This window comes from Alosa pseudoharengus, unplaced genomic scaffold, assembly GCF_046254945.1.
Source record: "Alosa pseudoharengus isolate Yale_2024_CS ecotype anadromous, Long Island Sound unplaced genomic scaffold, YU_APseudo_1.1 YU_APseudo_1.1_scf_10, whole genome shotgun sequence".
NCBI lineage: Eukaryota > Metazoa > Chordata > Actinopteri > Clupeiformes > Clupeidae > Alosa > Alosa pseudoharengus.
In genome coordinates, this window is record NW_027468565.1 from 31,743,301 (window position 1) to 31,770,800 (window position 27,500).

Below are 27,500 nucleotides of genomic sequence, written 5' to 3' on the forward strand. Positions count from 1 at the left end.
CCCTGGCTAGTCTGCTGCAGCCCATCCCCTTCCCCAAAGAGTGAGTGCACATCTCTCCATCCCTCTTTCCATCTCCTTTTCTTCCATTACATCTGTCCTATTTTCACAGCAATTATTCCACCTCCTTTTCATCTCGAATTCATTGTCATCTCCCCCCCCCCCCCCCCACTCCCCCTCACGCTACCTCGGCTCTGTCCTATTTTCACTGCCTTGGTTTCAGCAACTACCACTCTCTCCCCACTGTCTTCCAAATGTCTTCGTACCCCCCCCCCCCTTTCCTTTTCTGCCTTTTTATTCGTTTTTTTCTCTTCAGTGTTGTGTCCTCCATACCCATGTCATCTTGTTCTTGCAGACCGGTGGCATGCCCACCTGGACGTACGTGTGTGTGTGTGTGTTTGTTTGTGTTTTTCGATACATGTGGTCCAAGCGTCTACGTGATGCATCTTGCCAGTGCTCTTGAGGGAGTGCCTGCTGACGCATGTGTCCTGCAGATGGGGACCGTGCAGGGGCGGGGGAGGGGCCGGGAGAGGGGCACTTGGCCCCCGGGCGGCCCCTCTAATTGGCTGCTGAGGCCGAGGCCTCATTAAGGCTCACCTGTTCTCAGGTGTTGCCACTGGTGGGAACTCTCCTGCACCGGGGGCTGTCAGTCCCTGGATGCCTTCGAACAACAACATGGACATGCCCAGCTCAGCGCTGTCTGGCAGACAAACACGGGCACACACACACACACACACACACACACACACACACACACACACACACACAGGGCTGTCACAACATGTTGGCCTGAAGCTAAAGTCTCAAACACACAAACAAATTATTTGACTCGCACAGTTGTGTCTGCATTTACACCAGTCATGGCGTTTATTCCATTGTTGTGTATTTAATCTCACCTGTAGTTTCTCTGTGTCCTCTACAGGGCCCTTGCACATGCCAAATTCACAAAGTAAGTGTCTTTCATTGGACCTCCATCTGTATATCCCTCACTAACATTAACGGGGAAATTAGCGTGTGTGTGTGTGTGTGTGGTGTGGTGTGGTGTGGTGTGGTGTGTGTGTGTGTGTAGGTGTCGTATTGGTGTTGCTCTGTTTGACTTGCTGCCTGTGTCAACAGGGAGCTGAAACACGTCATTCAGAGGTTTGCAGAGGACCCACGACAAGAGGTGAGTTCATGCTAGTGTGTTTTTTTTCCCTCATAGGTGCAGCACATGTACAGTGCCCTCCACAATTATTGGCACCCCTGCTAAAGTAGTCAAAAAACTGGTATAAAAGCATCTTTTGGTAATTTATTGTAATCTCACAATCAAAACAAGAGGGTACCCGAGGGAAAATCCAACCCTCATGGCGAAGCAAATTTATTCTGAGAAACAAAATTACTTCATAAAGAAATAAATATATTTAACAAAAATTATTGGCACCCCTGCATGTTATACTTTAAGCCTCCATTTGCCAATAAAACAGCTTGTAATATTCTATGATACAAGGCAAGGGACTTGAGACCATGCCTCTTTACAAAATCTCTCCATCTAGATTCCTAGGTCCTCACGAGAACATTCACCACTTTTACTCACCCCACTGTTTTTCTATGGAGTTAAGATCAGGGGACTGAGGCTACATCTACATTAGTCCCATTTCAGTTTTGTTATGAATTCCGTAATCTAATTTGTTCTACGTCAAGAGAAAAACGAAATCGAAACGTGCGAAATGCGTCTGCATTACACCATCAATCTGCAAATCGCACGACCATATTCTTTGTCATGTCCTACATTCCTGTTACTGGGCAATTCCATGGAAAATTATGTTTTTTGTAACATCCATAACGGCAATAAAATGTGATGGTATGATGTGAATGATTACATGAAATTTGAGCATTTGCTATTTTTGGCTGAAGAATGTACATGAGAAAAAATGCACAAAAAATGATTGTTATCATTCACATCATACAAATGCCCAGGAATTTCACTGGCGTGTGACACATGGATGTGACAAAAAGTAAATTTTCCGTGGAATTGCCCTACTGTTGCTACTGTAGGTCAGTTAACAATGGCTATGCAGGGGTCCCCGAGAAAACCGTTGAAAATCTGTGGAATTAGTGAGCGTAATTCTGATTCTTGAAAATCATGACGACATGTACACTCAACAACTATGGGTACGGTGGAAGAAATAACCACTTCATAATAGGAAAGGAATCCAAAATAATATAGACGTACTGTAGCCCGAGATCCTTGTGTTCAGGCCGAAACCATTTTTGCTTTGATCTGGACATGTGTTTTGGTTCATTGATCTAATGAATGATCCAATCATGGCCCACTTTTTTAATGTCTTGGCAGAGATTGACAGATTTTCATTGAAAATGTTCAGGTTCTTTGAGGTCCTACCATGCACCTTAACAAGGTTCCCAGGGCCTTTGGAATAAAAACAGCCCCACAAACCCCTCCACCATAATTCTCATTAGGCATGGGATTCTTGTCAGTAAAGTCATTCTTTAATGCATCCCAAACACTCCTAGAGTGTTTCTTGCCAAAGAGTGCAATTTTCATTTCATCTGACAATTGAACACAATTCCAGACAAAGTCCATTTCAGCACTCAATAACTCCTGTCATTTACATTTGTAATTACCAGTAAATGACAGGAAAGGCCTTTTACCTTGCATGCCCTCTAATTAATCTATTAGCACTGAGGTATTTTTTTGGAGACTTGGTGACCCCAAGATGATGCTCTTTTCTGGAACTCTCCATTAGTGATTCTGATTTTTTTGCCCTTACCATCCTCCTGACTGTGTATGGGGGCAAGACAAACATGGGTCTTTTTCCAAGCAAGTTTGTCATAATTTCCAGTTGATTACAACCTTTTAATTATTGTTTTAACTGTAAATTTGGGCATTTTCAACCAAGTTCCTGACTTGGGTCAACACACTTTCCTTTTATTTAAATTTAGCGTATTGTCTTGTATTTTCCATGTTGATAAATGACATGAACTACTGCTGAAAGTTCACATACATTCTGATTAACTTAAATAAATTCAAGATAAACGGAAAAATGCTTCTGTTACAATTTGTATAAGATTTGCTAGGGGTGCCAATACATTGTGGCACATGTGTATTTGTTATAAATATTTATTTCTTTATGAGAGATTCCTTTTTCTTAGAATGCATTTGCTTCCCTTCAAGGTTGGATTTTTCCTCTTTGGCCATTTATCAAATCTCTCAATGACAACAAAGATGCTTTTTTTTAGTACCTTTTACTAGGGGTGCCAAAAATTCTGGAGGACATTGTATGGTAAATGTGACAATATCTCTATTTCTCTTGGTGGATACTAAAATAGTGTGTGTGTGTGTTTTGCTTTACAGGTTCACTCCTGCCTCCTGAGTGTTCGCTCGGGGAAAGATGGCTGGTTCCAGTTGTACAGTCCAGGCGGTGTGGCCTGTGATGATGACGGAGAGCTGTTTGCCAGCATGGTGTGTATTTGTGGGGACCGTCTATAGATCTTATGGGACCCATAAAATGCTTTAAAAAAATCAATAAAATGTATTACAATGAGGCATTCCAGTGATGTACATCATCATATGGAGATGTTCCCCTTTAAGATGTTGGGTCTTCATTGGTTTCATCTGCATGTAAAGAAAACTCAATATGTTCTCTATATATGACTTTATAAATAGATATTTGACAAGGGAACCAGGGAATGTACTCAGCATTGGTGTTTGTGCATAGTGAGAATCTGAGGAATCTTCCTAATGAATGACCAGAATGCATTCATGAGACTGTTCCTCTGAGTCCCTCCCGTGGGCCGTAGTGTGGGATGACTGGCCTAGTTCCAGCGCAGTCCTCTTGGGCTCTGGCTAGGGATTCTGCCCATCCCTCTGGTCCCTGATGTCCTGTCTCTCTTTCTCCGTTTCTCTCTCTCTCTCTATGTGGCTGTTATACTCAGGTGCACATCCTCATGGGGTCCTGCTATAAGACCAAGAAGTTCCTGCTCTCCCTGGCTGAGAACAAGCTGGGACCCTGCATGCTACTGGCCCTGCGAGGCAACCAGACCATGGTGGAGGTGTGTGTGTGTGTGTGTGTGTGTGTGTGTGTGTGAAGCCTCTTGCGTTAGAAAATTAGATGACATTTGCAGAAAAATGGCTGCATTCTGATGCAGAATAAAACGTCAAAATAAAACAGACACGAACATTATTGAAGATTATTGAACATTATTGAAAAGTATGTCTTCTGCACGTATACTGTCAGAGAAGAAAGGGCTTTCGCAAAAAAATTGAGTCTGATTCCTTGGGGGAAGAGTTCTTAAGTTGGGTGTGAGCTTTATAGTAATATGAACAAACCTCATAGAGTGAGGAGGGGCTTTTGCTGACATGTTTTATTTGACTTTGTGGGTCCTTTTGAGAATTAGTTTATTGCTTCAGGCCTTATATAGAAGGAAAACATTTGTACGAGTTTGTTTTTTAAAACAAATTACATTTGTGGAGGCTTTTGTGCTTGTCATACACAGTGCTCATGTGTGTGTGTGTGTGTGTGTGTGTGTGTGTGTGTGTGTGGGCGTGCGTGTGTGTGTGTGTGTGTGCGCGCGTGTATGTGGGTGTGCATGCGTTCCTCAGATCCTGTGCTTGATGCTTGAGTACAACATCATTGAGAACAAGGACACACAGCTGCAGATCATCTCCACCCTGGAGAGCACCCAGGTTGGCCTGCGCATGTACGAGCAGCTATGTGACCGACAGAGAGAGCTGAAGGAGCTGGTGAGTCTCCACACACACACGCGCACGCGCAAAAGATTTACAAGACTTCAATAAAAGTCAGTCTTCCTGCACATCAGTACAGCTGTATTTGGCACAGACGGAGCCTTGTGAAAATGTCCGATCATGCTCTGCTTACTGCCACACACAGAAACATTGTTTTATATTCTCAAAAGGCATTCTCTCAGCCTGAAAGGGCTGTGTGTTGCGTCAGGATGTTGCGGCGAGGCTGCTCACCATGGCCCACTTAAATGACCTCAGACTCTTCCCGTTCTCTGCTACCACCTCCTGTTTGATCATGACATTGCAGTATTGTTTTCCAGACGCCATTTTTTTCATGGTTTCTCCTTCTGTTTTTCATTTTGTTGTTTCCTCTCTTTTCCTCCTCAGCAAAGAAAAGGAGGTCCAACTCGTCTCACACTGCCCTCAAAGTCCACAGTGAGTGACTCCACTCTTTCTCTTTCTCTTTTGGCAGTAGGTGTGTGTGTGAGGTCAAATGTATATGCTTAGCCTACATACAGTGTGTGGATGAAGAGGTTCATTTGATTACACAGCAGATGTAGTGCACCCAGTGCATGCTGAATCCTGTGACGGTGCGCACGTTATTGTTGCGACTTGTGAATGCATGATTAGAGCCATCTCCAGGCCCTTTTAATTGTTGCTTTGAAGTAGACTTCCCCTCAGGGAAAGGTGTTGCTAGGATACAGTCCCTTGTAACATGGCTAACAGCAGTCCCTGAAAAGCTCTGGTTGATTGATCTTCCTGTGAATCTCTCTCCCTCTCTTCTGTTCTCTCTCTCCCTCTCTTCCTCTCTCTCTTCCTGTTTCTGCACCATTGCTATTGTTTGTTTGTTTGTTTGTTTGTGTGTGTTTGCTTGTTTTTAATTCACCCCTCCATCGTTGCCTTCCCTCCTGTCAGGACGCTGATCTGGCCCGTCTGTTGAGTTCGGGCTCCTTTGGAAACCTGGAGAACCTGAGTCTGGCCTTCACCAATGTCACCAGTGCCTGTGCTGAGCAGCTCATCAAGCTGCCCTCCCTCAAGCAGCTCAACCTCTGGTCCACTCAGGTATGGAGCTGTCAGGGTGCTCCATTCACTTGTACATTTAGTCATTTAGGTCCATTATTATACGGCTTTTCACAATGCTAGTAGAACGTAGTGTTAATTTCGTCAGAGGCGACGAGAGGAAATATGTTCGTCAACGACCTTTTTTTTCATGACTAAGACGAGACGATGACGAGACGGCAGTAATGTCCTGAAACACTGACTAAGACTATCTTAAGATGCATTATTGTTGACGAAAAAAGACGAGACTAAAATGTTTTGCATGAAATAAAAACTAAGATAAAATCTCTCTTCATTTTCGTCTACAAAATGAGAAGACAGAATATCTAGCTGTTACGTTTTCAAAATATTCCGAATGAGTTCATACGCAACAGCTTTCCTGTAGGCTAGTCTACATGCTGTTGCTGCAACCCTGTGGCTGCAACACAAAACTACATGGAACAAGAACACTGGAGATTTCTGCCAGAGTTAGCAAGCTAACTACATAAGCTTTATGCCACAATGCTACATACCCAGAAGTTGAAGCTTCTCTCATACAAATTAACATCCCCCAGAATGTCCATACGAAAATGTTCATCATGTAATGTCAACTATTTAACTAGTTAGACTGATGATGCAAAGTTTGCTAGCAAGTAAGCTAATATGGAAAGTTCGCTAGCAAGTTAGCTATGGCTAAGATGGAGAGTCTGTGTGGGGAATGTGTTGTGTTTGGGCGCATATCGCCATCTAGCGAGGCGGAGTAAAACATTAATACTTTGGCCTATGACAGTGTTTCTCAAACTTTTTCAGTTTCAGGAACACTTAACTAACCCTAGCTAAAAAAACAGTAGCCTATAATTAGTCTACACAATAGGCATACTCACTGAACCACCTTGCTTATTGTCTTTGCACTTTGCTTATTGTGTGGATTCATACTGTATGATTTAAACTGGCATATCTTACATAGACAGTGTTGCAGAACTGTTTTTACATACAAGTTGGTTCAATATTGCAAACAACTCATCTATTATATTTTACCACGTCTGCTCGCGGACTACTTGGGATAGCTTGCGGACCACCAGTGATCCCCGGACCACACTTTGAGAAACACTGGTCTACGAATATGACAGTGGTCCAGTCAAATATTTTACTGTCTATGGTCAAATCCCAGCCGAGCTATAACTGTAGCTCCACTTACCTGTGCATGTAAACATACTGACTGACAAAAAATCAGAATGAGTAATTATAACAGACGAGTAGCCCTGTGGACACACAATATTGTTGGAAAATTGAGATGTGTGAAACACTATTTGACTCAAATGGTAATCAGAAATAATTTGTTATAAAAAAAAGACTAAAATATGTTGACTAAAACTGACTAAAAGACCTAAGACCTTTAGTTTTCTTTTGACTAAAACTAGACTAAAATGACGAGACTTTTAGTCGACTAAAACTTGACTAACAAAAATGATATTTGAATCACTAAATATGACAAAGACTAAAAAGGACATTTCGTCACAAGACTAAGACTAAATTAAAAATAGGTGACAAAATTAACACTAGTAGAACGCTCCATTGACTTGGGATTTCCCAACGTTCTACGGTAAAATAAATTCATGTATTTACCGCTGCAAACATATATAATTACCGCTGTCAATGGCAACGGGTTTTGTGCTGCTGATCATATCACTCCGCAACTATTCCGGTCACTTCTTGCATTGGAACTTCATTCAAAAGTGAAAGCAGACGGTTGATCAGCTGTGTTCTAAAGAATGTTTGATTCAAGTTCAGCGTGTGTTGCGAACTATTTGTTTCTCCGCAAAAGCCACGACGAAACGGTAACAAATAAGTGTAAAGAGACATATCGTGGAGTTTATTTTTTCGTTTTGGCAAGTAGCCGTATAATAAGCGGGATAATGTATAGAACGCCGGTCATTATGGGAAAATAAGTCCCTTCAGGGCGAAACAAGACCCCTCCGCTGGCGCGTCGGGGTCCGGTTCGCCCTGTCAGGACTTATTTTCCCCATAATGACCGGCATTCTATACATTATCCCTTACGTACGACAAGGACGTGCAGCAATAACTACTAATCGGCTCTCAGGTTCATATTGTAGAATTTTGCATTTTGTTTTCAACCAAATTTACCGTAGCCCATTCAATCTGGATCTTCTCTTGTCTTTCAGTTTGGGGATGCAGGACTGCGGTTGTTGTCAGAGCACCTGGCATGTCTGCAAGTGCTGAATCTGTGTGAGACACCGGTTACTGATGCAGGCCTACTGGCCCTGAGCTGTAAGTATTTTCTACCACAGACACAGACGACCTCAAACACGAGTTCCAACACAGACCTCCACTAGACTGGTGTTCACATGCTCATTTTATTGTCACGGTTAGGCCTTTGGAGTTATGGTCTGTACAGTGCTCATGAATATGGTGGTCATGTGTTTCTTTTAGCCATGAAGAGCTTGTGCAGTCTCAACATGAACAGCACCAAACTAACTGCTGACACTTATGAGGACCTGAAGGTGAGTGTAACCTGGTGTGTGAGAACACACATTGTTTTTACTGAACTGACACACATGCACAAAACATCACAAAACACACGCACAGCATGCAGCTAGCCTGACTGACTAGTCTGACTGACTACCTCCATAGCACTCTTCCATTTCCACCGAGTGATCCTATAAGGTGATGTTATTGACGTAAAGGTTGCATGAATTCCGATATAACTATTCAGACTGCCGTCACATTGCTAAAAAGCATACCTGTATCTGATGTAGGACCACATGTAAAAGTGGCCCAAATCAGAATGGGAAAAAGGCCGATTTCATGTAACTTGCGCTGGTCACGCCGTTTTGAAAACATCAGATATGTGTGACGTGATGTTTTGTTTTGTCCTTTGCAGGCCAAACTTCCGAACCTGAAGGAGGTGGACGTTCGCTACACAGAGGCCTGGTGAACTCCCGTGTACTCACCCCCCTCCACCGCACCTGACCACACCAAACCTCCGACACCACCCTGACACGAGGTTTCTTCCTCTGACATCTGAACGCGTCAAGCTTTCATCCTCATTGCCACTCTACGTGTCTGCCACTGCCAGCTATCGGTTAGGAAAGAACAGGGGAATTGGGGATTTGGGGTGGGGGGAGCGCTGGCCCATCTTGATAGGACCTTTGGACCCCTCTGTTGATGTCCACCATGGGAAGGGGGAACGGGGGGTGACTACAATCAAGACATGATTGTCTTGGATCCTCATTTTACCATGAACCTTTTCTGTGTATTGACATTGATCTAAACGAACCCTCATTTTTAAGTTCATCAGCCCACAACAGTGACTCTCTCTTTCTCTCTCTCTCCCTCTCTCTCATTCACTTTTAATTGCTTGCCCAGTTTCACCCCTTTTTTCAGCCACGATCTCCTGTTGGCATGCCCATGCTTTTCAGGATTGCCCCTTCTATACTGGTTTGCTTAAGTTTATCGTTTGTTAGTTTGTAACTTCTTTAGTGGTCGTGGTCACCCCCACCCCCCTCACTCACTCAGATGCAGAATGACAAAAGACTGTGACTACACACATTTTTTGCCCTCAAGAAGTCTCTGTGTCAAGGTTGCTCCATTCACATCTGTTTTACGTTCTTTCACCCAAAGGCGTCACCTTGCTCACTGTCCCTTTTAGCTTACTGGGAGCTGGAATAGTCTGAGCCACATTCCACTCATGTTTGGACCCTGCCAAGTGTCCCTCTGTACAAAACAAAAACATGAGATATCTACAAGAGCTCACTTCTATCATTTCAAAGCTTCGTATGCAGTACCACCTTTTTGGAGTTTCTCTTCTCATTTTGGGCGTGGGCAGTCCTCAACCAGGTGAATCACAACCTCTGTGAGATGGGTGAAAGATTGTGCCTCTCTTCTCTCACTCTGATTCTCCATCTCCGTCTCTTTCTTTCTTTCTTTCTTTCTTTCTTTCTTTCTTTCTTTCTTTCTTTCTTTCTTTCTCTCCCTATCTCTCTTTCTTTCTTTCTTTCTTTCTCTCCCTATCTCTCTTTCTTTCTTTCTTTCTTTCTCTCCCTATCTCTCTTTCTTTCTTTCTTTCTTTCTTTCTCTCCCTATCTCTCTTTCTTTCTCTCTGATCTTAAAATACTGTCTCTCCCTTAAAATTTGTATCAACTTGAATGAACATATTTTTCCAGACATCTCTGCTTTCATATACTGTGTGTTTATATAGAACATATATATGGTGTATATATATATATATATATATATATATATATATATATATATATATACAAATAAAAATATATTCCCTTCTGACAATTTTAAGCAGACATTTCAGGGCCTCTGCTCTGCACCCTGATACAGTAGTGGGCTGTCTTCTCCTTTTGCAAGTTTCAGTTATTGATTTCAGTGTACATGCGGTTTTCTCTATACCACCCATATTTAAGAGAACGATTGTGTAGAGGGTGGTCTGGGACCACCTTGTATTTATGAGTCCTCTGTTTTTTTGTCTTTTTTTCTTTATCTTTTATCTTTTCTCTCCTTTGAATTCTTAGCCCTGTGCTGGTAAGTAAGTACTTTGTTGACTGGTGGCTTAGCATTCACACAAAGCTGGTGTGTAGTATCGCAGAAGCCTTCCAGAGTTAAGGATGGGCGGGGCCAGGGTGGGTTGGGCAGGAGATGACAACTGTTGGGACTACTGAGCCAGCTTTAGTGTTTAGGGTCCCTGCCTTCTTGTTTTCTGTTCGTAAGATTCGTGTAGCTTTGCTACTTCAACCTGACACCTGCCATCATTGCTAGGCCCAATATATTGTGGCGTATCAATCTCTTTTTTTATTTTTTATTTAGTATAAATATATCTTTTAGTGCTGTTGAAGCACTTCACGGTCGGCTTTGCTTTTGTGTTCTTTTTAAATAATGAAAACATTTTCTCTTGTTATTTTAATGCAAGATTTAAAGGGAAAAAAAACAACAATCAATTTTATATGTTTGTTGACCCCTTGCTGATATAGCGGTTTGAACAGGACATTGACGAGCGCACCGAAGGGGTCAGGGTGGGATAGTTCCCCTCTCATGTACTGTTTCTCCTCGCCCTAAGAGGAAGCCGAAGGACTGATGGCAGAGGCGTCACGACCGAGACAGACACTGTTACTGTGGAGTCACTGACAGGTGGAGTTATGCGTCTGCTAACCAACCAGCGTTCCAATCTGTGGTAACCATGCCCATTCAGACTGCTGGGGGGGAGGGGCCTAGAACTCACTTCCTCACCCCCCCCCCCCCCCCCCCCATTGGCAGCCTCTGTGAAGTCCCTCTGCTTTGATTGGCTGGCAGGAGCCGGTTCCTCCCTGTTTTCCTGTCTTTCCCTCTGTTTTATTGGACAGTTTCCTTTTTGGGAGACGGCTACTTAGACTGGCCCTACATTGAGAAGTTGGGCGCAATTATGTGCAATTTTGTTTTGTTTTTGTTTATGTTTTTGACTATTTGGAAGAGTTTTAAGTTCTTTGGTACCCCACGGAAGAGGCCCGTCCAGAGTCAGAGCTGGAAGAGTATGTTTGATTGTTTTTTTTTTCTTTCTAAAATTAGTGTGCCACAAAGCGATCTGCCACTCAGCCAAGCCGTCCAATCCCACCTCTCAAGTCTCTCACTGTCACTTCCTGTGTAATGTATATGCTCGTGTATATAATTTTCTCCATTTGCTCCTCCTCGTCATCTCTCTGTGTATTCCCTCCACCACTTGAACTGTTTCAGTTCCTCCCCATGTTTCTTTCTCTCTTCCTGGTGGGGGACTGATGTTGCCTTCATCTTCAGGGGGTGTGTGTGTTTGTGTGTGTGTGTGTGTGTGTGTGTGTGTGTGTGCGCAAGTGTGTGGTTGTTTTAACTTCAGACCAGCTGCACTGTAAATTAACTGTTGGGTTAAGTCCATTTATAATCTCTGCGGCACCAGTTGTCTTTCTAGCCGTCAAAAGACTTCAATTGAAACTTTTGTTGCCTGTTTTTTTTTCTTAATGTTTGTCATTTTGTTTTGCATGAATGTTACATCATATTATTTACTTTGTTGTTTGTGTGTGTGTATGTATGTATGTGTGTGTGTGTGTGTGTGTGTGTGTGTTTTTATAACTGTATATGAATGGTGGAATAATAAAAAAGGATCAGATCACCCCTCTCCCATCCTGCAGTGCCCCCATGTCCCTCATGTATGTGCCCGTAGGAGCATGGCCTTGTGTGTGTGTGTGTGTGTGTGTGTGTGTGTGTGTGTGTGTGTGTGTGTGTGTGTGTGTGTGTGTGTTCTGGGTTGGGTGTCTGTAAGGCCACCCACAGAAAGGAAGCTCTCGACATGAACATTGCAACATTTACCATCAACAGCTGGTGTAGCAGATCCAGTGTGTCCGGGGAAAAGGCTTCTGCACTCGCTGTGTATGTGTGTTTGTTTGTGTGTGTCTGGACAATTCTGGGGGTGTTTTCACTCAGGAAATTTATCATGTATGGAGAGGCTTAGATGAGCATGACTGAACTTTTTATTATTATTATTATTTTTTTTTGTTGTCGATGAATGGCTTGTGAGGCTCCCGTAAGTGGACCATTTGTGCCAGTGGATATAGGGGGGGGTTCTGGGGGCAGGAGGGTCCCTAGGACCAGCAACTAAGAGGAGGCTCTTCAATATTGACATCCTGTATTTTACATGAGAAAAAAATCTGTAAACATTTCTAAAGGGTTAGTGTGCTCCTCACTACTCAAGGAGGCATGAGGAGTATAGTTTGGGGTGAGGATTTATTATTACTGATTAATCACATTCTTAATAGAGGACATCTCTTGCACACACACGTCATATCTCCATCCTGTGGAGCTTGTTTTTGTTTGTTTGTTTGTATTGTTTCCTCCTTCTCCCCAGACTCCCCAATTCTCTTTTTTTCTCCCACACTGTTCATATTATAACTTGATGACTTGTTCAAATGTATTTTTTTTTTCTTTTATGCTCTTTTTTTTAATAGATTTATATTGTAGAAAGTGTGACTGCGCTTGAGTCTTAAAAATGTGGTCAAATGGGGCAAGAGGGGGTCTGCTTCTTGAGGTCCCTGCGCCTCCCATGCTGGCGCAGTCATGTATATAAATGAACTACATCACCCATAATTCCTGGAGGGTTTTTTTTGTTTGTTTTTCGCAGATAGAATCCTTAGTCCCTTTATCTCCTCCTGTTTGTGTTTTGAAATGCTTCTACAGCTGGGTTACTGCTGCTGCTGATCTGTGGCTGTCGTAATGAAAAATACAAGAACCTTCAACGGGGGGAAAAAAAGTAAAAAGTAAAAAAAAAAAACATGATGTGAAAAATTTCAATCAAGAATAAAACTGTCTGTGAATATGTTACAGGTGTGAGGTCTGTGGTCTTTTATTCAGTGCAATTTCAGTGTGTCAACAACGCTCTACTTGACATGTTTGTTTATTTACTTTTGCTCTGCTAGATCTAGGATGTAAAAGATGGGAGCAGATAGGATGGTAGATAGTTGTTGTTTGATTTCCTCAACTTCAGATGTCAAAACACAGTCTAGCTAATAGTTTAAGTTGTTGTCATTGTATGAAAATATAAGTAGTTATTAACATGTGATATGATGCGACTTTGAGGCCACCTAAAGACATTTTACATGCTCTGTACATAGTGGACTTATGTTGTTGACAAATGTAAATAAATACAGTATCAACATGCACAACAGACATAGGAAAACTCCCACAATTGTCATTTAAAAATACATTATTATGACCGCCGCACAGCAAAGGTTTAGTCAGATTTTATTTTTTTTCGCATGTCCAAATTTTCGTCAAGGATTCCCGGGACACTAAGACCGGGGTACACGAAACTTGGTGGGCATGTAACCCTACATGGATAGCATGGAACCTCCTGTTTTTCGTTTTGATCTGTAGCCCCCCCGCTGGACTGGACCCCCCGAAAGGAGGGTAGGGCAGACACAGTTTTCTGTGAATATCTCGAGAACCGTAGGGTTTAGGAGGACCATTGTTTTTTTGTATGTTGATCTCAAAGGGCCATGTCAACCCATTCCATAACCACTCATTTCATGTATAGCGCCACCTAGTTAAACACAAAAAAGTAAAAATGAGGTGTAGTAATCGCAGGTATCTGTGACCTAACATAGTCAAAACTGCATGAAATTGGAAGTATAGGATCATTATGACACCCTCTGAATGCACGCCAAGTTTCGTGGAATTCCGTTTATGGGGGGCCACACAATAAATTAATTTGTTACTATACACCAACTGGCCTGTAGGTGGCCGGAGACAGTTTTCTGTGAATATCTCGAGAACCGTAGGGCCTAGGAGGTCCACCTTTTTTTTTGTATGTTGGTCTTAAGGGGGCATGTCAACCTATCCCATTACCACTTATTTCATGTATAGTGCCACCTAGTTAAAAATTAAAAAGCAAAACATTAGGTGTTATCACAATATCTCTGGCTGACATGGTCAAAACTGCACGAAATTGAAAGTGTAGGATCATTATGACACCCTCCGAATGCATGCCAAGTTTCGTGGACTTTCGTTCATGGGAGGCCTTACAATAAAATAATTCATGTGTACATTTAGTGACCGTACACCAACAAGGATTCCCGGGACACTGAAAGACCGCGGTACACGAAACTTGGTGGGCATGTAACCCCACATGGATAGCATACTCACACAGTAGACATATATACGCATGCATGCACATGCACACACACAGGCACATAAACAGGCAAACGCACAAGCACATGCACACACACGCACCCACCCACACACACATAAACATGTACATGCACACAATTCAAGAATTTCTCAGAATTATGAACAGGCAAGATGGGGGTGGGGTTGTATAAAATGTATATTACATGTGAAATCTATGAACTAATCATGTTTTGGTACTTGTTGTCTAGCAGATACCAGTGAGAATTGAGTGTGCATAATGCAATTCATTGACAGAATCATATATGCCTTTCAGCGTGACTTATTTTTGTGGAAAACATGTGCTGGACTGGGTGGCGGTCATATTTTGTACCGCTCTGCGGTACATCTAGTTATAGGCTAAATAAATCCAGTAAACCACTCATGGTTTTAACAAAAAAAAGAAAAAAACCTTGTTAATCCTAAAATGCCAACTGAGACACCAGTAACTGAACAGTAAGGACAAGTTTATTTTCACACATAGTAGTTTAACAGAGTGCAACTAAAACCTTTTATCTTTAATTCACACTGAGCTATAACAACCTGTCACACAAGTGGAATAATATTACTACAACAGTAATTATCACCATCATTATTTATATTATTATTATTATTATATATTGTATAATTAAGCATACATATTAAGAAACATGTGACATGGACAAGACAACAAGAAACATGACATTCCATCACTTTTTTTCTGTAGCATTTACCCCCCCCAGTTTGTGGAGCAGGCAGGCAAAGGATGCCTATGTACATTCCCTACCTCTTGTACTGCTGCCGGTCAGCAACCCATAATGCGCCTCTAGGTTCTCTGAAAGTCTGTGATATTTCCTTTAAAGAGGCCCTATGCAACAATTTTAGCAAAAATGACCTTAATTATGCAGGTTGAGAGTCGTTCTGATGGTTCTACAACACTTTTTGGGTCGTTTGGTGGTTGCTTCGTCTCCCCCTAGTGCTTCTCCGCGGAAAAAACGAATATGCAACTTTCTGGTCCCGGACCGAAGAAATCTGGATGTGACTCGGCGGAAGGCCTTGAAAATGTAGTAAGATTGTAGTTTCTAAGAAGACTGTAAAACGGACTCCGACTTGGCTTTGTTGCTGCTGAAATTGTAAGTAGCCTACCCTTGGGTGAACTTCGTTTTTGTAATGTGGTTTGATAGTCTCTTGAACAATGTGTTTGCTCGACCGTTTTATTGTGAGCCCTGTAGGCTAGGTGTTTAGCTTGGTTTCTTGATGGCTAGCTCGCTAGCTAGTGGGGGTTTAGCGTAGCAGTCACTTGCTACCGAAGCTGCAGGGGGAGCTATGTCGTGAAAAATGTGAGCCAAAATCAGGCGAAAACCCAGAAACAGCGAAGGAATAACCAGACTTGCATAGGGCTTCTTTAAGTTTTAAGCGTACAGTTTGAGTTTTCCATCAGGAATGTAGGCTACTGGAGCAGGACTCTAGTCGTCCAGTTGAAATGTAACTTTGTGGTCACTAAATCCATGGCACCCAAATATCTGACTAAAGCCATGGTGCTCAAATCAAGCTCATTGGCCTCCCCCCCCCCCCCCCCCTTCCTCAATTAAATTACCAGAGTAGTGAACGGCTGTGTGTAATATAGTTATGTTGTAGGTACTGTAAGTACCAGATGGAGGGTTCTTCATAGTGTGGAGTGAAATTGCACAGCATTTCTGCATTTGCCTCCAACTTTGGCTTGTTACTTCCTCAAAACAGCTCAAATGCACCATTCTGCTCATACACAGCTGCGACCTTGTTATGTCATGCAATGTTGTTTGTGTGTGTGCGTACGTATGTGCGTGCGTGTGTGTGTGTGTGTGTGTGTTCCGGAAAGAGCGACTGGAGGTTTGGCGTTCTCTCAGGAGTAGAACTTGCTGTTGTTGATTTTCTTCTCTTTTATTCTGCAGGGAGAGAGGATGATGTGATTTTACCTCTCAAAATACATGAATTAAGGCAAGGATTGCCCTAGTGGAAACTCTGTGAATTATTTCTAAATGTGCTGCACTTCTCTTCATGAATGCACTCTACATATACAGTGATCATATTCAAGGGCCAATATGTAGGATTTGTTGTCAAAACAATGCTTAGGTACATATGTTAGGCATGATAAAAAAAAAAGTGAGCACAAAACATAGAGATAAAACCAGGTAAAACCCTGAAGGAAAGAATGAAGAAGCCTAACATGCATAGATATCCTCGTAAATATAACTTTTTCGTTGTTCCTGTAGTGAGACTATTCAGTTTGGAAAAACATGTACTTTTGAAGCAAAAACAAACTGCAAATCCTCAAATGGTAGGACACTGATGAAGCTCTTTTACTTCCTTTAACATTGGGCCAGTATACGGAAATCATTACAAAAAATGTTGTGGGAATTAATACTGTGTGACTGCTACAGTGTAAAATATATACCGTCATTGAAACATGTTAAAGTTGTTTGGCATCATTGAGAAAATTGGAATTTTGTATGAAAGTCTATGTGAAGGTGGCCTTTAAAGGCAGGATGCTGTTGTCCTCATTGGAAATATGTTGCCCTCATTGTTGATAGAGTGAGAACATGGTTGTTGTATCTTGTGTTCATGAGCTCAGTGCTCTAATCACATCTAAGGACAAAAGCTTGTGGTGGGGCTCAGGCCGTCCACTGTCTGTGTGAGACGTAGTTCGGCGACTCACTTCTGTTTGCAGGTGTCCTGGATCTTCATCAGCTGCCTCTCGTTGGTGCTGAACTCCCGGATGAGGTCGTCGCGGTGCTGAGGCATCGCAAGCTGCAACTTGGTTTGTGAGTCGTACAGGAATAGCTCGTTGCTTAGCTCAGCCTGCCTCTTACGCAACTGGCTGGAGGATGAGTAAAGCTCCTCCTCTGCTTTCTGAGGGAACCACAGACACACAAAAACTCTTCCACATCCGTTGTTTGGACATCCTACTATTGTCTAACAAAAGTATCCACATTCAACTAAATATATTGTGTGTGTGTGTGTGTGGGTGTGTGTGTGTGTGTGTATGTCAAGGTAAGACTCTCACCTCCACCTGCTGAAAGTCGATGTACACCAGTAGACATGCCAATTCAATGGTCTCGTTGAAGCCGTTCTTCAAAGGAACCGAGCGATAGCCTAGAGACAGATCAGTGCCGATTGCCTTCACTAGGTCTTTGGATCTAAACACACTGGCAACTATGTATGTATGCATATGTGCTCTCACGGTGTGTGGATTTGTTCATACTACATATACACTATGGGCCCTAATTTAAATTGTGGGATAGTACAAAGTCTACAGTCTAACTAAAACTAATTCAATAGCAAGGCAAAATCTATTTGCTAATGCAATACCAAACTCAACCATCAGTGGATCAGCTCAATGCTCCCACACACCACACAACAGCTTTACATGCACACCTTGCTCATTAAGTGACTTTACTCTTTGTTCAGTGTACATTGCGGACAGTTCATTTGTTTTGCCATCTAATGCTGGTGAAGAATGTGTCCGCGGTCTACCTGAGCGGATTCCTTTGACAGGGAATGTGGCCTGGGCCAGGAAGTTGGGGTCAGAGAACATGTCCTCCTCGTTGACCACGAAGCGCAGGAAGGTGAGCTCGGGCTCGTGGACCGTGAAGGTGACCGGTTCAGGAGGGGCAGGCCACACAGGATTCAGTCCATTATCATCTGGAGACCACACCAGCACAAACAACATGAAAACAGCACACAGCGTAAAAACAGAACAAGGGTTAAACAAACAGTCAATTATATGCAAACACTCAGGGCTTAAAAAAGGTAAACAGTTCACAATGTGCAACTAGCAGAGGGGTTAAGTAAACAGTACACAATAAAAGGTTCACAACAACATCTGTACCCTTGATGTTTTCTTTTTTGCCAAACGGTTTACTGCCAGTGACAGCATTGCAACTGCCAGTGCCATAGTGTTCAACAACAATGGTACAGTGTTCATAAAACCAACTGTCAAGAGTGACAAAGGAAATACATTTCAAAAGGAGTCTTATTAAAGTCCTGTTGTCCCTCTCTGTCCTTCTCTCTACCCCCCTTGTATATCAAAGTGGACTGCAAAGTTCTTCATGACAAAAGTACAATTAGTTGAACATCACTGGCAACTGCAGAAGAGTATAGACACATCTGGTACAACTATCCATTAACAATTAAATGTGCTAGCACATCAGAAGCCAATGATTCAAATCAATTGCTGGATAACCATGGCAACCAGAGAAACACATGACCCCAAAGTCCCCTCCACTCACGGCGGACGATAGTCTTGAACTTGTTCTCGTCCGTTTGGCCACACAGCTCGATCTCCACGAAGGGGCTGACGATGCTGCGCCCCACCTTGGGCAGATGTCTGGCGCCCATCACCTAAAGATAGACCAGACATTTCAGACGTTTTTGTCCTACTACGACTTTTTAAAAAATTATCATTATGGTTATAGATATATTGCTGCAAACCAAATTACCCTAATGGGACAAAAAAAAATGTTTGACTGGTTTGATTGGTTCTTCGAATATAACTTTATAGAACTGAATACATGGTTCAAACTTATAGCACATGAATAAGAAGAATGTAACACAGGGCTAGCTTTTGCATTGTTACACACATTGATCAGAGGGGTCAGTCCGGCTTCATAAAGTAAAAGTCCTCCCATGTATTGGTTCTACCTGTGCACTTATTTCTCTAATTAGCTCATTTACCTGGATGCAGAGTTGTGCTAATTAGAATCAGCTGGTTTAGTGAATGGTTGGAGTAAACATGCAGCAGGACTTCTACTTTCTGAAGCCGGATTACATTTATTCATTTAGCAGACGCTGTTGTCCAAAGTGACTTACATATGTGAACTATATCACAAGGGATTACATTGTCCCCAGAGCAACTTGGGGTTAAGTGCCTTGGTCAAGGGAACAAAGGTGGAAGCCGGGAATTGAACCCACAACTTTCAGACTACTGCGCTACCACCGCCCCCATTTCTTGGGTATAGTCAAACACACACACACACACACACACACACGCACACACACACACACACACCACCCTTACAGCTCTGACATTGATCCTACAGGCCTTCTCACCCGCACTGTGATGGTGTACTTGACTGAGGTTCTCTGCTGTGGGTCGTAGTCCTCCTCTCGCATCATCTCAGGCTGCAGCACATAGCCAGTGCGCCCGTTCAGACTGAAGAGGGCGCTGTTCAGCTGTGTGTACTTGTCTGTGGAGGAGGACAGGCAGTGAGTCTGAATTCAAAGCAAACACAACAGACAGCACTGACATTACAAACAATCAAAATGCGGTGCTGAATCTCCACTGGACATCTCACAAATCAACAAGCTAACTACCTGCAGGAATAAGTCCAAAGCAATCATGTTCAAAACAGTGATGGGTGATCTGTCTGTTCAAAGGATGAAACATACTCAGGTGTTTGTGGAGACAAAGGGTTGTTTTTGCACTCGTGCAATGCTCCAAAACAGATCAAGTGAGTGGGTCCACTATGCTTTGTGACTCATTTTCAGAAACACCACTACCACCAGAAACAACAAAAGTGCCTTCAGTCTGGCTGAAGACTCAGATGCCCGACCACAGTGACCTACTTATCGGCCTACACTCACACCCACTGGTGGAACAATGCAGAGAGAAGAGCATGTATGACTGCATTTTGCCTGGGAGGCCCAAGTCTTGCAGGGCTACTCTTGATGAGAGTGCAATGACCTGAAGAAAGCAGCGAGAAGGCACATCCCATACACAGGTGCTGCAACAATTGAAGCAATCAAGTCTGGTCACTGTTGACGCTATGCAAATCTGTAATCTGTTTCAGCCAGTGACCTTCAGTTAAGCACCCGAGGAAAGCTGCGCCCCAAAACGCAGTGTGATGCAAACTGTACCTCTTCATTAGAGCACAGACTGGAGACATGAAACACTGAGATATTCCCACAGCTTTACTGGTATTGCTAGGTGCTAACAAGTCTAAAATCCATATGCAGGGGACACACATTCTAGTGAAAATATGTGGTGGGTAGTTAGTGCTCTCTAAGCTGCAGTGGCTAAAAGTGTGTGCTAAATGAATACAAATGTGATATACGTGTACATACGTTGTTATAATCTGCATGACTAATGTTACCCTAAACTTTGAAAAGAATTTGGTTTATGTCCTATAACACAGTACCTCAGAGGGTGTACCGTGATTTGTGATTTCACTTTCAGAAATGCCACTAGCACCCTAAAACAATGAAAATGTCTTCGGTTTGACTAAAGATTCGGACTTTCGACCACAATGACCTCATTAATGATACGATGAGCTGCATGATGTCATCAAATTGGTTTATTATGTTTTAAATTCTAGATATTTAAATAGGTTTTAAACAGCATTCAACTGTATGCATTCTATTCTGGAGTCACTAAATTGGATAAATAAGCTTCAAATATGAATTTGGACCACATCATGTTTGGACCACATTTATACACAGTTTCTCCAGACATATGTAAGCAATAACGGCCGTCAAGGTGTCCCAATATACAGAATCAATGGACGAGGTAGAGGCAAATAACTCCACCGAGCACAGCAGTGTATATTGTGTATCGGGACACCTCGAAGGCCACTATCCTGCTTATTCCCCAGTTGCCACTATGTATATAGAAAAGGGTCATGCCTTTATAGCATGCAAAGGAAATAAGCGGTTCAGCCAACTTCAGTTTTATCACTTTCTTTGGTCCTGACAGTGATAATGGTGGGTAGTTAGCTTGTTTACAGTTGATTCCATTGTTGTGAAGCCTGTTTCCTAGTTCAACCATTGTTGACTATGGTTGTTGTCGTTACCATTCAAATGAGCATTGATATGGAACGGTGACTTTTTTTTACCAGATCTACTTCATAGGTGTCCCGTTATACAGGATTAATAGCCACCCTACCAGCCAATCAGAAAAGAGTATTTCCTCTCTCTGGGTGATAAGCTGTAATATCTGTATCCCTTCTATGAGACTATAAAGGTCCTCACCTGCTGTCTGGAAGTTGAGCGCCACCATGTGGCTTCCGCATAGCCACAGTGGGTATGGGTCATAGTTGGAGGAGTCCACACGCTGACCTTTAGGGTAGATGCGACTCAGGGCCTTGCGGTTGTACCTAAGAAATTCCTTGGACTTGCTCTTAGCTGGCGTCTTGTTCTCCACAAACGAGCGGATCTCATTAAATGAGAACCTCGCTGGAGAGGAGGAAGGAAGAGATGTGTTACTGTGAGGAGCAGTGGAGCAGACAGAGTAGAGGCCAAACCGGGGGCACAGCTACAGTAAGACCTGAGGTAATGTTGGCCAATGTTCTGGTATTGCAGGGATAGACAGTGCCCAAGAAATCAAGATAATTTCACAGGAAATGAATGACTAGGTCTGAAACCCATGACTTCTGAGAAGAATGCTCGCTTACTTGGGATGTAACAAAATGCAGAAGAAGGGAGCACGATTGCTATCAAGTGTGAGAGTTAGTCTGTGTGTCTCTGTGTGTGTGTGTCTGAGGTGTGAGCAGTTCCGTACCGAAACTCTCCTTGTCTTTGCTGCGTGGCTGACAGTAAACCACGAGGTCAGACATCTCGATGGCCACCACATCTTTGGTCTCGATCTCCTTCTGCTGCTGCTTCTGTGGGCAAAAATGTATGTCATGTCAGACACAGTGGTTCACAGAGCGAGAGAGAGAGAGAGCGTGTGTGTGTGTGTGTGTGTGTGTGTGTGTGTGTGTGTGTGTGTGTGTGTGTGTGTGTGTGTGTGTGTGTGTGTGTGTATGTGTGTGTGTGTGTGCGTGTGTGTGTGTGTGTGTGTGTGTGTGTGTGTGTGTGTGTGTGTGTGTGCGCGCGCGTGTGTGTATGTGTATGTGTGTGAGAGAGAGAGAGAGAGAGAGACAGTGAGTGTGTGTGTGTGTGTGTGTGTGTGTGTGTGTGTGTGTGTGTGTGTGTGTGAGTGTCGGCGTGTGTGTGTGTGTGTGTGTGTGTGTCTGTGTGTGTGTGTGTGTGTGTGTATGTGTGTGAGAGAGAGAGTGAGAGAGAGAGAGAGACAGTGAGTGTGTGTGTGTGTGTGTGTGTGTGTGTATCAGACCCGGCTGCAGAGTACAGTGACAGAGGGGGCATTTGCGATTTCCAAGGGGGCACATTTTCTTTTATGGGGGGGGGGGTGGCGGAGCAAACATTTCATGTCACAGTCTTACATTATTAAGGCTCTTATGCATGTTGCTGCTGACAGCTTTGCCTGTCTAACGAATGTTATCTCCGCGATTTAAGATTGTTTGTGTAATGTAAAGGCACGGCACGCACTTTAATTTCCCTATTTTTACAATCGGCTAGCCTAACAAATGCATTTCATTTCAAAAAGCAACCTGGTCAACAACTAAGTGCACCTAGGCCTACAACTCTACACATCCAAAATGGTAGAAGCTTCCAGTAGGCTAAACTTTTACCGTTTAGTCTGTGCATCGGCGCAGCCTACGACGATGTGAATTAGTGACAGCTGTTGTCGCGGTAAACTTAAGCTCCTGTCTCTAAATAGTGTAGACTAGGCCTACTTGCTATGTTCCTTGATTTTCTGTAATAAATGCAGCCTGTAGCCTAGGTTACTTCAGCAAACCCAGACCAGTTGTGGCATCAGTTTCACTTTTAAAACGCAACAGTGATAGGGAGAGTGCCTATTGCGGCCTATTTAATTTACAACATAGGCATGACGATCTCCCTTTGTGAGCGCACTAGACCAGTGCCTTCTTTAGTAGCACCCCCCCCCCCCCCCCTCCCAGCAATCAGTACAAATAAGCATGTTTATAACAGTTCAACAAGATAGATTTGGCCAAAGGTGGGACCCCTTTGCGGTCGTGGCAGCCGTGGTACCGGAGCGACTGCACCCCCGCTCCCTCCGCTTATGAGGCTAGCCTAGGCCACGGAGGGGAGTCTCCGTTGTGTGTGTGAGAGACCGGGGCAAGGAGAGTTGGCTGTGTGAGTTTTATGCCCCTGCATGTAGCCTAACTAACGGAAGAAGACTATATCTACGTGAAATAACAACAAAATAGAAACGTAATACAGTATGGTGGTCACAATGGAGGGGGCACATATTTTATTTGAGGGGGCACCGCCCCCTTTTGCCCCCCTAGCGCCGGGTCTGGTGTGTATGCGCGTGTGTGTGCGTGCGGACTTGCCTCATAATCTTTGTTGATCTTGTGCTGGGTGATGTGCCATGCCACTTGATACCACTCATACAGCTCCTCCACCGTTTCCGTGGCAAAGTCAAACTGCTGAGAGCCCTCCTGCTCGTCACTGGGCATCAGACTCAACACATGGCTCATTCCGTTCTTAGAGGACCTCACTACGAGGGGGAGAGGGGAAGGGAAGGAGGGGGGCGGAGAACACAGGGGTGAACACGAGATGAGAGGCAAAGAAGATGGCAGCAGAAGAAAAATTAAAGCAAGTGTGAGAGGGGTGAAGGAGAGGAATACAAATGGAATGGAGAGATAGGAGACAGAGAGAGAAAGAGAGAAAGAGAGAGAGAGGGGGAGAGAGAGAGGGGGTGATGAAAGAGATAGAGGGAGAGTAAGAGAAGGAGGGAGAGGGAGACAGATGGGTCAAGAGAGAGAGAGAGAGAGGGAGGAAGAAAGGAGGAGAAAGAGGGAAAGGGAGAGAGTTGGTAATGCACCAGTGCTCTGGTGTTTTCATCTGCAAATGTAAATAGCATGCTGAGTGTTTGGAATAGACTGTAGAGAGGGTAAATGGACCAGGGACCCAGCTCTCCTCCACAAACAGATAAATGCCCTTGAATAAACACAAGACCTTTGCACTAAGTGTGTATGGCACATTATTTGTGTCTGCAGACGTGTGTGCTTGGACGGCATGTCTGGTGTGAGCTGCAGAGAGGAGGGATAAAAGACCATGTTGTGTGTGAGTATATAAGCATAAGGTTCAGAGGCACTGGTGGTTCAGAGGTACTTGTGTTTGTGTGTGTGGCGGTGGTTGCATTTTCTAGGCCATCCAGATCTGCCATAATTTATCATGAACATCATGTATTAGTACTAGCATTGATTTTATTTTGATTTTTAAAGAACTTAATAAAAAGTGTTTTATAAAAATTCTTATATTTTGAGTTGTGTCTCACCACAGCAAGCTCATAGCTCTACATGCATTTTATGTGTGTGTAGGGCAGACTGTCCTGAATCGGGCAATATAATTGCCATGTTGGAGGGATACTCTGGGGCTGAGCAATTTACAGAAATATGTGGTGTGTGATTTACGGAAATAAATGCCATTTTTTATTTAGTGATGAAAAATGACATTTCTGCGCTCCATATCTGTGACACGAACTGATCTGACCTGACATGACCCAAGTTTGCGTGTTAGCCTGTGTGTGCCTATGGTGTATGCACTCATAATGATTCTCAACTTTTTACTGCATTGCCATGAACAAAGTAAAGGCAAAAAAGGTGGATCTTTGTTGAACAAATTGGGATGCAATGTGAGCCTTCAATTGGATGCCATGCAGGAATTTGCTAGGATCTCAAAACCGGATTATGAACATGCTTTGCCATAGAGAAACACACGATAGCGTTGGATTATAAACATGCTTTGCCACAAAAACAGATAAAAACGTGGGGTAAGTTATTATTTTGCTGTCACTTCGTCTGTTTTATAACCCAGAAGGATGTACTTGGTATCAAATGATAACTCTGTGTCTCCTCTTATATCTGATATGCTTGCCATATCTATGCGATCACGGGTTCGCGAGTAATTCAAACAAGAGTAATGGGTGCGCAGGTGAACGCAGAGAAGTATAGACTGTAAATATGATGCAATTTGATTTAAATATGTAAATATGATGCAATTTTCGTACAGACAAGTGTTTAGTCTCTTTGGAAAGCCCCACTTCTGCTCTGTCATGCAATAAAGGTTTCATCTCGCTGCGATGAACAGTTCCGGAGCAATGTAACAGAGAAGAAAGGGTGTGTTTTTTGACGCACTTTGCGTCAATCGGGTTCTAAGGGTTAACCCTGTTACATGTGTGTGAGAGGAATTGTTGAACTCCTTTAATCTATTGGATTATTCAGAAAATTTGATTCCTAATAAAACTTTACTTTAAAAAATGGAATCAAATGAAGTATATAAAATGTTTGTATGCTACAACTGATTGCTCTGTTTTTAGGTAGTCTAGGACATGTCCATACAGTAGGCTGTATGTTAGGGGTGAGCAAATGATGGGACTGAAAAAGATAGACTAGAAAGAAGTTGCTAGATATTGCTCTGTGTCTGCTGTCCTGGCAATATGTACATATGGAGAAGGCCATCTCACCTTTACCCATAACACGTATGCACTTTTGTCTCTGTACAATGTAACAGTCTTGAGTATCGTAACTGGCTCATAGCTAGATAATGCAATATTTCACTATGATCCAACTGTCTTGATCCAAATGCAATGATAAAATGTTAAAGGGTATGAGTATCCTGTGTGTGAGACAATGAGAATGCATACTGTAGCACATGTTAAACGACAAAGAGAAATACCCACAGACACTGCACTTGGAGAGGTCCACCAGACCCATGCACAAGTCGCCCAACGGATTATCCTCCATCGCCTGTTACACACACACACACACACACACACACACACACACACACACACAGATAAGTCAACACAACTAGCACCAAAAGGTCTACAGAAACATTTCAGGGGACATTCCTAAAAATATCACAGCCTAGATAACTATCTATGAAGGTTCCTTTAAGGTAGTAGTTCTTTTAAAAAGTTTAATTTTAACACTGGACTAAAAGGGGTCATGACATCATGACATCGCCTTCTTTTGTGTGTTAAACTGATGATGGTGTTTGGATGAACACTGAGGCGTTTTGTATCTTTTATTCCTTTCAGTCCAATGTTAAACTTTTTAAAAGAGCCTAGACAACTGTGTGTAGTTGTGTGCATGGAGACAATTGAGAACAAGAGAGGTTTGACCAGTTCAGCATGTAAACGTAAAGGTGTCAAAATGTACAAAGACTGAACATTTGAAGATAGCTGAAGTATCTTACTGGGTCTCGGAATTCAGACTTGGCATTACTTGACAACTCCTCCACGTAGTTGGCCGGGAAGAAAAGCTGGATCTTCCCCCCGTAGTCTCCCTTCCACCTGTGACACACGGGGCATTTGAGCAGTCTAGGACATATCACGTTCCAGTCTTTGCTTATGGTTGGCTAAGACACCTTGAAAGCCGTTGTAAAACACTCTGCAAACTTACACCTGCGATCACATTTCATTAAAGGGACACCAGGCAAGCCTGATGCTTTTTCTCTACGAAACTCCCCCTCGCTCGGTCTGAAGCTCTTTTCCTTTTCTTTGCGTCTTCCATCAAGGGTTTTCGCTGCTTCTTCGCCGGCTCTGCCATTATACACACGTTTGCAACAATCTCTAGCGTTTCGTTAGCCTGCCTCTGTGCTGTAAACTGATCCTGCTTCGGTCGGTCGGCGGGTAGGATACACCGAACTTGCAAGTGGGATATTCTTTCCACAGGCAGTAGGGGCGGGCGAGAGAGCATTCATTCGCCCCGTAATGATTCATTTAACCATATACCGACTTACGAAGATGATTAATTAACACGAAAACATTGCCTGGTGACCCTTTAATGCTAATGTAACGCGTCATAATCTTTCTATAAATAAAAAGGTTTTCTTTGTAAGAGAGACTGCACTAGATTATTTCACATTTGAGTCATGCTTACCATCCTTGGGGGTCTTTGGTCACATTGTGGATGAGAGCTCCTTTGCAGAAGGTGAGTTCATCCGCCCGGGTGGCTCGATAATCATACAGCGCTTTCACCATGCTCTGTGGCTGAGTAAGAACACCAGTCATCATCATCATCATCATTATCATCATCACCCATTTGTCCATCAACATCAATTATCCTGATCATCATCATCATCATCATCATCATCCATCCATCCATTCATCATCATCATCATCATCATCATCACCACCATCATCATCATCACATCAATGCATCATCATCATCCATCCATCATCAACGACTCCCTTTCCTTGCAA

General features: G+C 43.1%; 2 protein-coding genes across 3 annotated transcripts in view; one reads left to right on the forward strand and one right to left on the reverse strand.

The window, feature by feature from the left end:
- The window catches only part of cmip (c-Maf inducing protein), a 35,574-nt gene extending 25,793 nt beyond the window's left edge, over window positions 1-9,781 (forward strand). The window contains exons 11-21 of the mRNA XM_076270007.1: window positions 1-40; window positions 920-946; window positions 1,114-1,162; window positions 3,350-3,457; window positions 3,931-4,047; window positions 4,598-4,738; window positions 5,126-5,173; window positions 5,654-5,800; window positions 7,960-8,065; window positions 8,228-8,298; window positions 8,679-9,781. The exon at window positions 1-40 is cut by the window's left edge and continues 26 nt beyond it. Of these exons, the coding sequence (XP_076126122.1) occupies window positions 1-40; window positions 920-946; window positions 1,114-1,162; window positions 3,350-3,457; window positions 3,931-4,047; window positions 4,598-4,738; window positions 5,126-5,173; window positions 5,654-5,800; window positions 7,960-8,065; window positions 8,228-8,298; window positions 8,679-8,732 (908 nt within the window). The 3' untranslated portion in view covers window positions 8,733-9,781. The remainder of the gene's footprint in view (window positions 41-919; window positions 947-1,113; window positions 1,163-3,349; window positions 3,458-3,930; window positions 4,048-4,597; window positions 4,739-5,125; window positions 5,174-5,653; window positions 5,801-7,959; window positions 8,066-8,227; window positions 8,299-8,678) is intronic.
- Window positions 9,782-14,917: 5,136 nt separating this feature from the next.
- Window positions 14,918-27,500, reverse strand: part of plcg2 (phospholipase C, gamma 2) — a 27,440-nt gene continuing 14,857 nt past the window's right edge. For both annotated transcript variants that reach the window (XM_076270021.1, XM_076270016.1), the window contains exons 22-33: window positions 27,178-27,287; window positions 26,492-26,588; window positions 25,974-26,040; window positions 23,620-23,786; window positions 21,981-22,083; window positions 21,452-21,655; window positions 19,535-19,671; window positions 18,715-18,826; window positions 17,960-18,127; window positions 17,490-17,578; window positions 17,142-17,335; window positions 14,918-16,371 (exon numbers count right to left, since the gene is read on the reverse strand). In XM_076270021.1, coding sequence (XP_076126136.1) covers window positions 16,329-16,371; window positions 17,142-17,335; window positions 17,490-17,578; window positions 17,960-18,127; window positions 18,715-18,826; window positions 19,535-19,671; window positions 21,452-21,655; window positions 21,981-22,083; window positions 23,620-23,786; window positions 25,974-26,040; window positions 26,492-26,588; window positions 27,178-27,287 — 1,491 coding nt within the window. In that variant the 3' untranslated portion in view covers window positions 14,918-16,328. The remainder of the gene's footprint in view (window positions 16,372-17,141; window positions 17,336-17,489; window positions 17,579-17,959; window positions 18,128-18,714; window positions 18,827-19,534; window positions 19,672-21,451; window positions 21,656-21,980; window positions 22,084-23,619; window positions 23,787-25,973; window positions 26,041-26,491; window positions 26,589-27,177; window positions 27,288-27,500) is intronic.